This window comes from Strix uralensis, chromosome Z, assembly GCF_047716275.1.
Source record: "Strix uralensis isolate ZFMK-TIS-50842 chromosome Z, bStrUra1, whole genome shotgun sequence".
In the NCBI taxonomy this organism is placed as follows: domain Eukaryota; kingdom Metazoa; phylum Chordata; class Aves; order Strigiformes; family Strigidae; genus Strix; species Strix uralensis.
In genome coordinates, this window is record NC_134012.1 from 12,538,139 (window position 1) to 12,556,039 (window position 17,901).

General features: G+C 37.1%; 1 protein-coding gene across 4 annotated transcripts in view; it reads right to left on the minus strand.

The window, feature by feature from the left end:
- The window catches only part of ADAMTS6 (ADAM metallopeptidase with thrombospondin type 1 motif 6), a 156,143-nt gene that overhangs the window by 15,002 nt on the left and 123,240 nt on the right, over nt 1-17,901 (minus strand). For 3 of the 4 annotated variants that reach the window (XM_074856398.1, XM_074856397.1, XM_074856396.1), the window contains 2 exons: nt 6,203-6,332; nt 2,454-2,658 (listed from right to left, as the gene is read on the minus strand). In XM_074856398.1, the coding sequence (XP_074712499.1) occupies nt 2,454-2,658; nt 6,203-6,332 (335 nt within the window). Of the gene's footprint in view, nt 1-2,453; nt 2,659-6,202; nt 6,333-17,306; nt 17,396-17,901 lie in introns of those variants that run through there. The other variant, XR_012627127.1, reaches the window with a different exon arrangement.

The following is a 17,901-nucleotide window of genomic DNA, read 5'->3' on the forward strand; positions in this document are numbered from 1 at the left end:
CACTAAGATGGCATTTCATTCATAATTCCTTACAGAGCAAAACCAATGGAACAGTACAGCAAATTGACATATTTTTCTTTTGTTCAAAGAAAAATAATGTGTGTAACAATAAAAATTTAAAAATTGTCTACAGAAGTAGTTTCTTCAGCTAAGAAAAACAGATGGAGGTTATACAAGCATGCAATTCAGACAGCAAGGAGATGAACAACAGCTTCCATGGCAGCTCACAGCACTGTGATTTAATGCAGATATTATTACTTTTAAGTACTGCCATAATGCTTAGACTATTACTAACTAATAGTGGATGGAGTCTCCATTCTTGAAGATATTCAAAAGCTGTCTGGACATGGTCCTGGGTAACCGGCTCTAGGTGGCCCTGCTTGAGCAGGGGTGGTTGGGTAAGATGACTTCCAGAAGTCCCTTCCAAGATCACCTATTCTGTGATTTAGCGAACTATATTATCTGTATTAACAAATTATGGTAAGAGCTCTTCTGTACCTATGTGTGCTCACAGTGATGCTAGTAGACTTCCTTCTTGGAGCTAAAAGTATCTGTGCACAGAAGAGATCTGTGCAGCTACAGGCACATCAACCTTCTTTACAGTATTCAGTGATTTATCATTTACTTTGAATGAAACTCTCTAAAAGCAAGCACATATACAGAAAATGGGACACAGTGAATCATGGGTATATCATTGGTAGATCGTTCCAGTTTATTCTAACAGTAATCTTTCATTTTTTTGTTAGACAAAGGTAGTGGGACTGTTCTAACGTACCTGGGCTTCAGTAAAGTATTTGAAAAAGGGTAGACAACTCGGTAAAGTTTAGAAGTTGAGAGATGCTATCTAGAAAGATCTTCTAGGATTAGTCATAGGACTGATCTGATTCATGTTTCTTTCCAGTCTACTTAATAATGTTCATACAAAAGTAGTTTCAGTTGTTCAGTGTTTCTGAAATTAATGAAACTATCAGATAGCACAGGTAACTAACTGACCTTGATGTTACAGAGGTATGCTCTACAGAAAGAACTGGACAACCATGAAGACATTAATAACTGAAATGAAGTGAATTTTGGCAGTATGACATGCAAGAGCATGCATTTCTAAAAAAAAAAAAAAAAAGAAATTAAAGAGGAGGATAAAGATCTGGATATATTATCAGAGTGTAAGATGACTTACATAAACAGTATGTGATAGATATTGAACAGAAGCTTATTTAGGTTATACTGATACACTCCAGGTTACATGTATTTTCAGTAGAGGTAGGAAACAAAAGAATGAGGCACACGTGAAACCTCCTCTGGGACAATATATACATTTAACTCTAGTCATCCTTTCCCAAACGGATGACTTCAAACTGAAACATGAAAGCAGAATGTGATCAAGATGAATTTCTGATGAATAATAGCTGGAAAGGAAGAAGGGCTGTTTCAGATAACAAAAGCGAACAGGTATAAACTGGCATGGAATTAGAACATTAGGACACTTCTTGCAATTCAAAGATTGGAATTCAGGAATAGTTCTCCAAGAAGCAGTGGACAAACACTGAAACTAATTTTAGAACACAGTTTAATCAATTTATGAGAGCAATTATATGATACGGCTGCATTTGACAGCAAGGATACAGATATGGAAACTCAGGAAATCCTAACTTGTAAGTACTTCAAAGTGTACTTTGAGATAAAAAGTGGGGTGAGATGGGAGTCCAGTATAGCAAGGATCTGAAAAAGCATGCAGACATTTCTGCATTCTGATTTGCATGCAATGCAGTCCCATTTAAATGTATCTGCCTTTCCTTTCAACTGCACTGGTTCACATCTTCAAATTTAATACTTGAACCAGTATAAAGTATAGTATAAGCTTGGCTTATAGCTTATACTGTAACAGGTATCACCATACTTAACAAAAGATGTTCTTTCTTTAATAAAGAGAATACCAACTTTCAGGTCCGCCTCTTGAGGCATGTTGCTAAGAAAGGTGATGCTTTACATCAGCATGGTTGCTTCAGGGAAAAAAAAAAAAAGCAGTTTATTCTGGCTTCTCATACTGTAAAACCATCATCTCTACTATCCAGCTATTTGCCTGTTCAAAAACCAATGGAAATGGAAATTGCTTTTTTGTTTTAAAGAATGTTTCTCATACCAAACGGCTATTCTAGGTGGTTTTTTTGTTTCACTGGGGTTTTTTTACTACTTTGCTATTCTATTTTGTATTTCACTATTTTTCTACCATCATTAATGAAAACAGGTCATAATTGTTTGACAAAAAAACAGAACCAACCACACAGAAGGAAACAAAAAAGAAAAAACTGCTTCAATACTATATCTATGAGGGTTTATATTTCTTATTAATCCTTTGCTTAGCAAGCAGTGATAGAAAATGTACTAACATTCCGTGGTCTTTAATTCTTGTCCCCACTATTACCAATGAGCTAACACAGCAAAAATTGCCTTACTTCTGACCAGTCCAAAGCAATCCACTGTGGGGGACAGGACTGATTGTTACAGGGCTCTTTTTCAATAGGCCGGTGTGTTAAACAGTTGGTATTGTCCAGTGTCTCCTCCTCAGAAGGTCCAATCTTTCTGATACAGAGAACTGTTCGTGAACGCATTCCTCCATCACAGGTCTTACTGCATTCTGACCAATCTCCTATAAACCATCTGGATAGAAAAAGTTAGGAGACTCAGTTAATACCCTTCAGAAACAGAGTAGAGAATTGCATAAACCCAGAATCCAAATAGTTTAAATTACTAGGCCTAAATCACTGTTAACAATACACAGATTCATAGTGAAATAAAGTAGAAACTTAAAGGTTTTTTTACTGAACATTTTAATTTATGCCTCACTGCAATCATATCTTCCAATAATACTACTACTTTGTATTTTTCTAGAGCAGCAATTTCCACCCTATGCCATAGTAGTTAGAAAGGAGTGTTAAGCCTGACATAACTGCAGCTATTTAAGTAGATTTATACTGGACTTGCCTGAAATTATTTCTCTGAAAGTGGTTTGCAACTGGAAATGTTTGGGAACCACTGCTGTAGGTGGTTGCAGCACAAGTTAAAAGCCAAGATGGTTGCCTCTCTAGTACCATTACAGAAAAATAATTTGATCTCAAAATTGGGTTTTCTGAGTGTTAATTCTCTCCTGATTATAAAACACTTTAAAACTTTTTTATAAGAGGCTATACTGAAATTCAAAATATTATTTATTAGATTAAGTAAAGCAAACACTAGTAAGAATTCATCACATTAAAAAAATGACCTCAACAAATATTTAAAAAATTTAAAGCACTGCATGATAGCTGCTAAAGGAAACTTCTGATTGTTTGTGTGTACATAGTAAAAAGTCAAGAGTTGTGCAGTATATTTAGATCACTTTGTGTTGCTGCAGAGATTAAAGCATCTGTTAATCTGGCTGAAATGGCTTTTGGTTGGTTCCCCCCCCCCCCCCCCCCCGATGAATGGTTAATGCAGCTCAGTTCACTGGAAATATCTCTTCACATTGTTGAGCACATTTGGTCTTCAATATTTCATATGTTGATTAGATACACTCGCCTGAATCATCGTTGCAAAGGATGAAGGTGAAATCTAGTATGCTATCACATAATGCCAACATGCCAAAAATGCCAGGCATGTCAGTCTATGTGGACATTCCTGGAGGTATGCTTGGAGCTGCCTCATAAGATTTGTTGCTTTCTGAAGCCTCTGTCAAAAAAAAAGTGTTGCTATCCTGTCGTGTGTTATAGAACATGTAATGTATTCTAATATGAACCTAGATCAATGCAGAGATACAAACAAATACGCCATATTGTCATTAATTTCCCAGCAAAAGAGAATTAATTTGTGATTCTTCATCAACAAACTTATGCTTTTACCACAGTAGGGAGAATTAGAAGCTCTTCAGAGGTCTGGAGAGACTGAAGTGTTAATTTCTAGCTGGTACTATGATTTGCTCAAGTGCATTCTCAGGTACCTTTTATGTTTATACTGTATGATAAGACAGTATTATTCATAATTAATAGAACTGTGAGACCTGCATCATTTCTTGAAATCTGGAACTTTGTTACTTATTGTAATAACAAACAAGATACCGTGAACAAACATAGTCTTTGCTGCTGCTCAGGGACATCAAGTACAGTGTAACTGCCATTCACTTAGAAAGAGTAATGTTTTCATAACTTTTGGTATACAACACAAGGGAAGTGAAAATTTGTTAATTAAAAAAGGAAGTATTTGGCCACTCTATGTAAAGAGTAAGTATTACTGGATGATAAATCTTTCAGACAAAAGGATCAAAGTTCTTTGGGTAACTATCTGTTATTTGAACAGCCTTTTAGACTTAGAGGATCAGGAATCAAGAACCCTTCCTTAGGTGTTTGGCACTTTGTATTCACCCTGTGGGGAATATCAGAATGGAGGCAGATGTGGGCTGATCTGCTCTGACATATTCAAGCAGATGCTGACTAATACACACTAGCCACTTTCTGAATGTTGATGACATGAGTTTCACCATGTGAAACACCAGTGTCCCTGCTGTACTGGATGGAGAATCCAGAAGTGTCCCACTTTGTTGGTTGGGGTTTTTTTCTTCGTTTTTGTTTTTAAAATAACGTCAGTGCAAAAAATAAAAATTAACTAGTTCGGAATAACTATGTTAACACTATCTTTTATAGTGCTAATTTGTTAATTGTTAAGCCACACAAAGGAAGGGATAGGGATGTGCTTGTTAAGAAGGAATTGACCAAACATGAACATTCCCAAGTTCTGCTCTCAAGTACATGGTGTGAGAGTTTAGGTAGTGCACTTACAGCCATGTTAAACACTATTATCCAAACAGAATCCAAGTGCACATCCTGGCAGGGTAAACATATATTTACACATAGACTGTAGGGGCAGTGACTTAGACCTGCTTTAGATCTGTCTGTGAGACAGCACATTCACATTCAAATACACTCAAGGTGAAAGCAGTGTAATAGCTTCTTATATATAACTTCTGTTTATATCAGAGGAGTATGGTACATGACACAGGGGGAGTAAGTGTGGAAAACACTGCTCTGCCATCCTGCAACCAGTAACCACACTGGGGAAGCAGCTGATACTCTAGGAAAAAACTGTCTTCATGAAGACCTGTTAGGATTTTAATGCATTACAGTCTTGTCTTATTTCTTCCCGTGTCCTTTATACTACAATTTTACCGTTTCTAAGAGACGTTTAAAAGAGACCACAGTACTTCTTTATTGTGCAGTATCTACGTTTAATCAGCATTAATGATTTTCATGCCCAATTAGAATACAGCTACAGATTATCACCAAACTTAAACTAACCAGAACTTGTGAATCGATGAACTGTTGTATCTCTTCCATTTTTTCCACAAGTTTTACTTGTCTCAAAACATAAGAAGGAGCTGTAGTGCATCTGCTGAAATTATTTTCTAGTGCAAAGTATCACAACTGTTTCTACAAAGCTTTTGTGGTAAAATGAATCTATGCTATTGGACCTTGCCAAGTTTCATTTTTGAACAAATGAGCTGCTGTGGTTTTAATTATCTTTTCAATATATAGCATACAACGATCTTTAAAAATAAAACTAAACAGATGTAACCAAGGAGGCATCTAATCCTAAAGGCACAGAGCACTACTGTACAACACTGAGTATCCTGGAGAGAAAGTTGCTTCACAAAACTATCATCAGTAAATGGTTTGGTCTATCAAGCAGTTTCTATGATTGCCATTTCTCATATAAACACTTCAGCACAAATTTTAATATACTTAAAAATACGGCAAACATTTAGTATGCAATATACATATCTATGGCAAAGTTAGTCTCACCTCAAGATTATTCTGTCATTGTGGCCTTAAGAATGGCCCCAGTTCTACTCTGAGCACTATTCACCACATCTGACACTTACACCCTAAGAAACTGCTTTGCTAGCATCTTTTTAATTACAATGTCTGAGCTGTTTTGTGTAGTTTAAACAGCACTGTTCCTCAGTGAAATCAGGCCTCCTCTAGATTAAGTATGTATTTTCCACAACTGATTTCAGAGGAACAAGAAACCAAAACCAAATATCCTGTCTGATAAGGCAGGACCCTAATAAGAGATCAGAATTTTATACACATTTGGTCAACAGGTTTTACTAGTTGGTCAACAGATTTTCCTATCTATGCAAAACACATGTCCATTTTAGTGATCAATGACTTACTCAGGTGGACAAGGCTCAGTGTTGCAGGCTCTTTGGGTTTCTGGAGGCTTACTGTCAGGGTCACAGTAATTGTTTTGTACAATGGAGTTGTCATCCAGCCTTTTACACACTACTTCTTGTTTCTGCACACCTTGGGACGAAATGAAACACCATTAATTAATCATTCATGCTCTTCTACCTGTTGATTGAAAGTGTATTTCACCTATTGATTATTAATCCTAGCATCCCACTTTAATTGGCTGAGTGCTGCAGGGATGTGAATTCCAATTGACTGAATGCTCCCTGACCACAATAAATCTTTCATTTTCCTTCAATTTTAGGCCAACCCACTGAACAAGTATATTAAATTGCCGTTGTTTTCAAAAACAACGGGAATATATTTATAGATTTACTAACAGATTGTTTTTATTTGTATATTGCACAAAATCCATTTTCTGTCCACCCTCCTCTGCTAGTAAAAGATACTTAAATTTCCAAAGAAAACATCACCAAATAGAATGTGGTCGCACTTCAATGCAGAATTATTGTTTATGTGCTCTGGTTTAAAATAAACCAGCAATACTGGGAAACAGTGCTGCATTTTTATACATGTTACCCTGTAAACATTTTCTTCATTAAAATAATAGAAGTATTATTCACTCTGAAGATGCAATTTGTCTCTGTGAATGCTCATTTTATCTGGCACTCCCAGCTCCTCTCTCACTGTTAAGCATCAACAGGGCAGTTTAGAATTGATTATTATTCCCAAAACATAATGACCTATAACTGCCAAGACAACATTATGAGGTAGCATATTAAGCACATTTTCTGATTTTTAAAAAACAGGATCTAAAGAAAGGCATTAAAGAACCATTGATATGACAACAGTGCAGCTGTTACTCTTGTAAAGCAGTATTGTTGTAAATAGTACACATGGCCTCCTCCACTCTTTTTAGAACAAGCTGTATGTTTGCTAGTCTTTAAGACTGTGGATCTGCAATTCATATGCAGTTCTTACTGAACATGAGCAGTCATAATACTGAAATAATAGGATTATTTGTATGATAAAAGTTGCAAAAGTCCCTGAGCCTTTCTTAAAACCAGAAGTAATTATTTAATTTTTTCCAAAATGTGAAATTCATACAATTAAATTGGGATTAAAACATCCTGGTTTCAAATATCTGCAAACTTTACAGCCCTCTCTTCATTTTAAGACAAGCTTTTTATAGGAGGTAGACATGCAGTAATAAAATTAATTATATAAATATGTTTTTCAGACACTAAACATCCCACTAAAAACATGGGATTTCTTTCACCAAACATTCGTAGTCCTTTTGCTCATTTTAAACAAGCTAAACAACTTACCTTGAAATTGCTTCTTTTGTTACTCATTACGGACAAGAATCAAATCTCCTACTTTGGTTCCTAAAATGTGATCTATACAGAATTCAGGTATTTAATTCCAACAGTGAGCCAAGCCTAGCCTTGAGATGCCTGAAGTTTGGCCCATAAAGCATTCTGCTTGGCTATGAACAGAAGTCTCCTAGTCTACACACATGTGAAATGTCTTCATGACATTATGTGCAAAGGACATGGAGAAAATGGTAACCTCCTTTTTCATGAGTCCTGAGAGTATAGCATGCACTCCCCCATGAGGCTGCAGATGCAGGAGTAGGTATGATCCCTTCTCACTCTGAGGGGATTCTTAATTCCCATGAGCACACTGTAACTTCTGTGACATAGCGGTTAATTTAGCTAAGGTGTCAAGACTGTGGTTTCTAGGCTGTAGATTATTTCTAGTTTTTATTCAATTACAGTCTAAAACGTCTAAACGATCTAAACAATCTTGAAAGCAAGGATGAAAATCCATACCTGCCTGTGATAGTTGAATGTCTTACTTTCTGGTTACAGATTAAACTCCTTTCTTGTCTTACTGCCATGGGCAGCATGAATCTTTCATCCCTGGCTGCACTGTGGCCCAGAATGCTTATTTTTAAAAAAATCTTCCCTTTAGACTACCCTCTTAGACTCCTCAACTTTCTATGGCACACAGTTAACAGTATTCTTCTGAAGATGTACTCCCAGCTGAAATTTCTTCACACTGCAATAGGGAATTGCTATTTAATAGATAACTGTCATGGCATCCTGCAAAATATGGGCATTATCCCTCACATAAAAACACGGCCTTGTTAATTCAAATACTCAGGAAAACCCAGCAGTCCAGATCTTATGCACATAAAAATGTCCCATGTGACCTCAACTCCAATGTTCATGTTCCTGACAAGCAGGAGAGGAGTTAGATCCATCACTCAACATGCTGTTTCTTACAGAATGCCTGTTCAGCAGGTAAGAACTTTGTATCAGCCCTCAAAATCACCTGCCTCCTCACCTCACCTGAAAATCATTCAAAGATGCCTAATGCTGGAGTCTTCACTCTACTGCAGTACTTAAATCCAGAGTCTGAAGCTTTGTTGCTGAGTTATGTCCTCTTTGATTACAGCTACACATAACCTTCACAAAGTAAGCACTTTAAATCAGGTTGTAAATCATTTCACACATCTCAGGTTATCCATAAACATCACAATCATTTTAAATTAAGTTTTATTTACGAAAAAGATACTGATTAATATGAAACATATGTCTTACAGGTGAGCCAGGTAAATCAATCAGTTTCTTCCATATGCTCTTCTTTCTACATGTATCTGGATGCTACATTAGACAACATTAGGTACCACTAAACAGTGCAGAAGGCTGTCAGACTGTTCCCCAAGTTTATTCTACGTACACAAATCTACATGAACAAGCTAAAAACAGAATACCATTTTTGAAGAGTATTCAACCTCCACTTTTTTACTGATTTTCAATTTATGTGTTTTACATGTTGGAAAAAAATCATTTTGCTAGATAGTTTGGTCCAGTTGGAATTGAGAAACAACTCAAATTATTAGCATGGGGGACCCTCAAGGGCCTCAAGTACATGCCTCCGCAGATGTTGGTTGATTGTGTTAATATACAGATATTGTCTTTCAGATATTAATTCATCAGGTATCAAAGATTTTAGAGCTTCACATAAAGACATACCATTTATAGCATTCTCAGCACTTAATATCTGAATTGATATAAAGTTGAAATTCAGCAAGATCTTGCACTATAAGGGCAATTAAATAACCTTGGAACACAGGAACTTCAAATACACAACTAGAAGTAACACCCTTCTATTGCTGGGAACCACTCTATGTAACCCCTTTCATAAACAGATCAAGCTCGACTTCAAGCCCAGGTACATTCTTCTTCTCTGAACTTCACACCCGTGACTACTGTAAGTATTCCAATCTCCATTCTAGATGCATTAATTGCCAATTTATTTTTTTTAAGTCAAAACAGTCTTACAGCTTAAGTAACTTTATTGTGTTAACCACATCAAGGCTGTGCTGCTAGATACACCACTCCTTTGGTCACCCTCACAACCCATCTGTGTCTCTGCTCACACCTGAGTTTATTACAGTCACAGTACAAACCGTGCCCAGTACTCCAGAAGGATTTTACTAGTGCCTTATCCAGTGTCATTAATACCTTTAAATACATCCTAAAATCAAATCTGCCTTTATCATGACTACAACATATCTCAGCCTTTCCCATATGTCTCCTGGTGCTGCACTGCCAGCAAATTTCATCAGAGCCTTCTACTTTTTATGCTGCCATCAGAACAAGAAAAACAAGTTCCATGAGACATGTGAATGGTCTTTAAGAAGCCCACTAGGGTCAATGCCTTTTGGCCCAGTAATTTACATTTTACCCACACCTCTTGTCTGCTAATCTTTTCTAATTCTTTTTTAGGTGTAGGTGACAACAAAAGCCATAATAAAGTCTAGATCAATGAATCTACTACATTTCCTTGGTCTAGAAAACTAGTTATATATTAAAATATATCTGGCTAGTCAAGCATGACCTAACATGTTACACTTTGCTCCATTTGTCACTTATTTCTAGATCTTTATACTTTTCTTCAAAATTTCACATCAGTTAGTAGTTCAATGTTGTTGTTATATGTTTTTATACATATATACACAAACACACACACACACAGAGTGAGAGATTATTTTCTTCAGTTCTCTACTCCTTTAGTACTATTTTATTTGAGAAAAGACACAGCAGTTGCAGCATGAAAGAGAGAGAAAAATGTTTACTAGATTAGGGTCTCCTTTATAATCTCTTTTTTTGGTTCTTGACAAGTAGATCGAAATATCACAGAATCATCTAGGTTGGAAGGGACCTTGAAGATCATCTAGTGCAACCGTTAACCTAGCACTGACAGATCCCAACTACACCACATCCCTAAGTGCTATGTCAACCTGCCTCTTGAACACCTCCAGGGATGGGGACTCTACCACTGCCCTGGGCAGCCCCTTACAATGCCTGACTACTCGTTCTGTAAAGAAATACTTCCTAATATCCAGTCTAAACCTTCCCTGGTGCAACTTGAGGCCATTACCTCTTGTCCTATCGCTTGTTACTTGGTTAAAGTGGCTCATCCCCAGCTCTCTGCAACCTCCTTTCAGGTAGTTGTAGAGGGCGATGAGGTCTCCCCTCAGCCTCCTCTTCTCCAGACTAAACACCCCCAGTTCCCTCAGCCGCTCCTCCTACGACATGTGCTCCAGACCCTTCACCAGCTTCGTTGCCCTTCTCTGGACATGCTCGAGTCATTCAATGTCCTTTTTGTAGTGAGGGGCCCAAAACTCAACACAGTCATCGAGGTACGGCCTCACCAGTGCCGAGTACAGGGGTAAGATCACTCCCCTGTCCCTGCTGGTCACGCTATTGCTGATGCAAGCCAGGATACCATTGGCCTTCTTGGCCACCTGGGCACACTGCTGGCTCCTGTTCAGTCGGCTGTCAATCAACACCCCCAGGTCCCTCTCTGACTGGCAGCTCTCCAGCCACTCCTCCCCAAGCCTGTAGCGCTGCTGGGGGTTGTTGTGGTCCAAGTGCAGCACCCGGCATTTGGCCTTATTGAAACTCCTACAGTTGGCCTCAGTCCATCGCTCCAGCCTGTCCAGGTCTCTCTGCAGAGCCTCCCTACCCTCGAGCAGATCAACACTCCCACCCAACTTGGTGTCATCTGCAAACTTACTGAGGGTGCACTCGATCCCCTCGTCTAGATCATCAATAAAGATGTTAAACAGGAGTGGCCCCAAAACCGAGCCCTGGGGGACACCACTCGTGACCGGCCGCCAACTGGATTTAACTCCATTCACCACAACTCTTTGGGCCTGGCCAATATATATTATATTAAGAAATACTTGAGAAGCTGTGACAAGGTGATTCACTTTAAATTCTATAATCTATGCAAACACTGCTGACAGATAATAATTAAAATCATATCTGACAATCTGAATAGGAGTATTTCTTTTCACAAGTATTTCTTCAAACCTCACCATGATGAGAAATAGTATTTAAAAGGTCTCCCCAAACAGCAATGCTAGTAACATGACGCTGCTAGTTGACATAGAATTTATGACAAATAATCATTTACCCTTTCTATCACAAGCTGCCTTAATTCTCTTGTGGTTGATAAAATAGGCTGAATGTTGCCTTCACAATGATATTTTCCTCAAATATAATCACTTATAAATAATAATTTATACACACTTTGGATTTAAGCATTTTAATGATGCATCCCATTCTCGCAAATATGTTTATGGAATAGCATAGATATTAATGTTACGTTTTCACTGAATTTCCTACTGGCATCAGAAACATTTCCTTCTAGACTCTGGCTAAAAATTGGCAGCCTCAGTAAATTCATTTCTGAGGAGCTATGTAATAAGAAAGTATTCTGAAGCACTATGAACACAAAGTATCATTGTTCTCAGTTTTAAAAAAAAATTGTCAGACATGTTATTTATTGAACATCGGTCAGGTACATATCACCCATAAGACAGTATTCACCATTATTCACTCACAGTGAAGAATCTTTAATCTATGCCAGCCGATATATTAATCCAGTTTTAAAATGTTCTGCAGCATCTTGCCACACAGTATGTAAACTTGACATCATTTCTGTCTAATTATAGTGTTATTTAACATGAAATCTCAGAAACAAAATTCAGATTCTAACTTTAGGACAACAAAAAGACATGGAAAAAGCTAGAAGTGCAGTTTTTACCCAGACAACAGCTACAACTTGGTTAAGCCCTGTGGGCCTTGAGAAAAATATTTTTAAATTATCAACTCTTCCCTGAGTATATGGTCTCTCTTAAAATAATCTAAAAAGCACAGCTAAACAAGTTCATTTCAACTCTTGGGGGAATAATTACAAGCAGTTAGACAGAAACACTCTGCTTTCAAATCTACAGATTTACAGTTTATAATAAAAGACACAAAATGTCCTCATGACTGGTCAATGCAATTCTAATAGAAAACAAAACTCCAGTGGTTTAGTGACCATAATCTCCAGAGAACTGAGATGTTTTGCAGATTTCAATTCACAAATAGTCTGCATGACCTTCAGCAGCCGAATTTTAAATTACATGGAGCACATTTTATTCTTAAATGAAAATTGCAGGCATGTAAATGCTGTATCTATTTTTAAAAGCAATACCAAAGATTGTGGTTTGCAATTGCAACAGTTAATTACAAAGATGCCAGTACCAATACATAGTGAATCCTGCATCACTAAAACTAGTGCATGCTGGTTAACCCAGACATACTTTCTGAACTCACTCATCAGATCACAAGATGTTCATCACAGAGCCAAACTTATATTTTCCTTGATGAAGACAAATGTTTTATTTGTCTAAAGACAGTTTCATAATTCATCTGAGGGCATGAAAGAAAACACAGTAGGTACCACTCTACAAGAGTGAAGAGCAGCAAGAAAAACTGAATGACAATCAATTCACTTAATAATAGTAGACTGACTATTTCATTAAAACCATGAATATCTAAGATATTTAACTCATCTAGAGATGAACTCTAATAGAATGATTGAAATCAAAACCAATGCTTAGGATACCTGGTAAATTCCAAGTAATAAATGCTGTGATTTGTTGCCATTTACTGCTAGAATTGATTAAGTGTGGAAGAAATTTAAAAAAGGTGGGTATGCACTTATTGAAGTGTATTTTTAAATGTATACGGAAGTAAAAACACACAGGATTTTTTTTTCTTTTGTTGGATGTTTTTAAACAATGCCATCAGCAGTTCAATTCCTTATTAAGAACACTTGCACTTGGAAAGCTAAAAGATAACGTATAAGGCATGAGAGTAAATGAACTACAATTCTGTGATCTGTGATATGTATCACCCTTTCCTATTTTAGCACTTTTTTCTTCTCTTTCCAGCCCTCATTTCATTGTTTCACTTCCTATTTCTACATATTCTAGTTTTCTGTTTCTCAGACTTTCTCATTAAATAATAAAGTAATCAGTACTTAAAGAAAATCTTCTGTTATCATCATCAATATTTTCTGAATTCCAACGTTCACCCATCCACCCCTTCTGAATTCCCTGTGTTCTCTCCTCTCCCACTCTTCTCTGTGTAGACAAACTTGCACTGTACATTCTGGTATTCTCTGGCATTGTTTTTGTGTAGTCTTGTCCAAGTCTGCCACCAGCTATAAAGACCTATACGAGATAATAACAAACTTTCCTTCTGAAAACTCTTGACTCAGAGTAGAACAGTTATCAGTGAAGTTTCAGGACAAAAAGGGAATTAATATGGAGAATATATGTAGCTCAGTTTTACATAATGTTCCCAAAGAGGAGGAACTAGTTCAGGTACTATAAATCTGGATTTTAAAGAAAAGTTTTGCAGTATAGAAAATACTGGTTCTTGTGTAGGAAGGAAAAGCTGCAACTCTGGATTTCCAAGCCTAAGAACAGGTACTAAGAGATATTAGAAATTAATGAAATTATATTTTCATTCTACATTTAAGTACATGAATCCAGAAAAATAAGGATTGCCTGTTACCAGGCAAGCCTTTTTAACTACCTGGTAAATCTGAAGACCCTATTTTTAGAAAAAATTCAGAATAAACCTCAGACTTTGAAGACTTGACTCCTGCTTGGTTCACTGTACAGAACATGATGCTCACTGGCAGAGAAACTATGGAATATTTCATTCTTTTCTCCTTTAACATGAATGACACCACTCCCTTCATTAACATGAATGACACCACTCCCTTCATTAACATGAATGACACCGCTCCTTTAACACGAATGAGACTAACTCCTTCTGCTTTTTAGAGGATATCTAAACACGTAACTTTGTCTCACAAATGTTAATTTATCTCCTAGACCACTCTATGAAGAATACAGGGAAGAAGAGGTATAATGTCTACTGTGAAAAAAGTCCATTGATTCCAGATGCCTGGCTGAGTTTTCAGAATATTTTGCTTTAGACACACTTCATGCAATGACGAAATTCATTGCATGCTTCAGAGGTCAGACATTACAGAGAGGTATGAATATAATGATGAACTGATAATTAGCAAGTAAGACTGTAATGTATGCTTTGAGTTGCTCAGTATCACGTGAGAACCACACAAGGAGGGGCAGGAATGGAATCCAGAGCTCTGACACCAAATTAAGCTGTTGTAAGAGGAAACCCTTCTCCTTGCTACCATTCCCTTTATCATGCTCCCTATTCTGCAAAATTGAGACAGGCCCTAGAAGAGAGGTCCTGTTTGAAAAGTTAAAGTGCTTTTACAGATGTGTCTGTCAGATGTGACTCACCAGCACAGCAGAGATGAACATAATATAAAAATCCAGTGGAAAAGACAACACGTTACCATCTAATTAAAGACTGTGGTTGCTCCTAGCTTGCTTTTAGCTTGTTCCTTGACTGCTCTAGTTATCCTTCTCCAAGACAAGGCCTATAGGCAGCTCCAGATGAGTGCTGTGGATTCCTCTAAAAATACTACGAAGAAGAGACTACACAAAGATCAGACACTTCTGCAATATATAATACTCCAAAACTATTTAAACTTTGCACTGTCAAAATGCTCCTCTAGCCTTTGTGCTTTGCTTCGTGACATTCAACACATATCCTCAAGTTCACAATACAGAAGCATCATTTTGGTGGACTGTAATGCAGTTCTCAGTTTTTTAGATTTTTTGAATTAGAAAGCATACATCAAGTAATAACAATGTTTTAAGAGTCACCAACTTCATCAAATGGTATATAATGCAGATACAGATAGTCTGATTTAGAGAGAACTAGACTTAAGTAGTATGGAATGGACATGAGTTAGCCTGTGACACAGCCTCAGAAAATGGTCCCTGCTCAACTGGTTCCTGTTTCACAGAACAGCCACAACTACAGAAAACAATTTAAGATTTAATAATCATCCTTATTTCTGTCATTTCCCAGCTTCTAAATACTTGCAAATTTGATCTTCCTTTAAGACAGCTTCTTAAATGTTACATAAACCTAGACGAAAAGACATAACATTAAAATATAGACATGTTCAGAAATGGACAGAAGTTAAATACGTTGATTAGAATTTAATTTGCCTACAGCTTTGATATAGAGCCTATGCTTTGATATAAAAGTATATCTGGCTCTATGTCACCTAGAGCTTTCCCAGATCAAGACGGAATATCATATGATCAAACCTTCATAAGACCATGCAATACAGGTGAGCTACACCTATCACAATAAGAAGTAGGAAAATGTTGATGACTAACTTGTTCACAGTCTGTCACTATATAATTTTTTTTAACCTTATAAATAAGAAATAATTTCCATACTAATATTCCTCACACATGCTTATGATCCTTCTTTTACTCTCATTGAGAAATTCTTCAACTGTTTAATATTTTGTTATCCTTTGATGTAGAGCATAATGGTTTTTCTAAAGACAGAGTTCAAGTAAACAGAACTTCAGTATCAGACGTCATAAATGAATCCTATAGAAATAAACAAAGACAGGCAGTGGTTTCATTTCTAAGTTTTCTCAACACTTCATATTTATGTTAGTCAAGCTGTCCAGTTACGGTCTCTGTCCCTACAACCTTTGTCTCCCTTTTGTTTTTCCCTGACTCAGTTCCTTTTTCAAATTGTGTCTTCTTTTGGCATATGGCGAAAAGTGTTTCATAAACTAAGGGGAATAGCAGGTACTCATATGGAGAAAGCAGATACAGTTTTTAACATGAATTATAGCTACAATGAAATATTTATTCCCTGAGCACAGAGCTCAGTGAAAGTAAGTGACCATAGTATATCTTCATACTAAGCTGAAAGGAGAAAGAAGTGCCTGGTTTAGCCACCATAAGCTACCAAAGAAGTCTCTTCCCCCCAGAAAAGTTTCAAATTAATAAATGTATGCAATTTTCAGGGATTCACAACTCTTCCCTTAAAACTGAGTTGTCAAAATGTTTTAATCTAGACAACGGCCTACACCTTCAGAGCCAAATATTTTTTCCATTGTATACTGTCAAATCTGTGAAATGACAGTGACCTGCATAACAGACAATCCATGGCTAAAATCTTGTCTCTACCTAAATTAATGTGAGCCTTCCCATGACTTCAAAAAGATCACCAACATCATAAAAATAGGATTTGGCAGTACTTGTAAGGTTCTGATACTTGGAACTGTCTTTTGCTATGAGCTAGGCACTTCTCCTTTTTATACTTCTTTAAAATGTTCCTTTTCCTAACAGACTCACCATTAATAAAACAGTATTAAAAAAGCAACCTGTCACCCAGGAATACAACAAATTAACAATAAAACGATTGGAGAATGTTAGCACCCTCCTCTATTTTGTTTCAAGACTTTCTCTATTTAGTGGCACAGAAGAGAATTTGTGCTGTCCTTTGTGTATTACATATGACTAAGCAAACTACAACAGCCACAGCAGGTTCCAGCACAAAGATGAGTCATGAAACATGAATACCTCCAGTAGCCAGAAAAAAAAGGACAAATATTTGGTCCAAAAGTTCTTTAAAAAAGGATGGTGTCTTCCTCTTCCTATGGGCAGTGCACACAGCAGCAGAACACTGAAATTCTGAGGTAGATTTAAAGCGCTCTCCCACATCCTCTGAAACAGAGGTATGATGGGGAGATGATGCATTCAGTCTCCAGAGAGAAGAAAGATACTCTTCACAGAGCACTTCTACTCACCAGTCCTTGCAGCAGCAATGGTGTTGGCTTTGAAGGAAGCCAACTGTCCTGCTCTCCCAGCCAGAGGTAAAGAATTGCATTGGTGGCCACTAGAGGGAGGATTAGGAATATAGTAAATTGTGGGCAAAAGGCACCCATGATGAATCACATGGGACAACCTACAAATCCCCCACCGCTGCCAAAGGGCAACAATTCTCAGATACTGCTATGGGCTGGGAAGTATAATCCAGTTGTTATCATCTGCTACAGAGGAGATGCCAGTATGCATCCTAAACTTTGGTGGCTGGAGGATAGGAGGGCTGACTAGGATCATGTGAAGCATACCTACGAACACACAAAGATACATGCCTTTATTTACAGTTGCCTTATTTGCCTTCTGGTTTTTAATCTCCTTACTTAAAACTTCTGATGTCCTTTATCAAGAAAGCTCCTGTGAAAAGCAAACATACCAGCTTCAAGCGAATCTCAGAAGAAGCATCAGCAGAGAGACACAAGATACACTGTATTTAACAAAAACATCTGAGCATATTAAACGTACTTGAAAACAACAAAATCCACTGTGATAAAAGGAATGTTCCTTCACTAAAATAAGGTT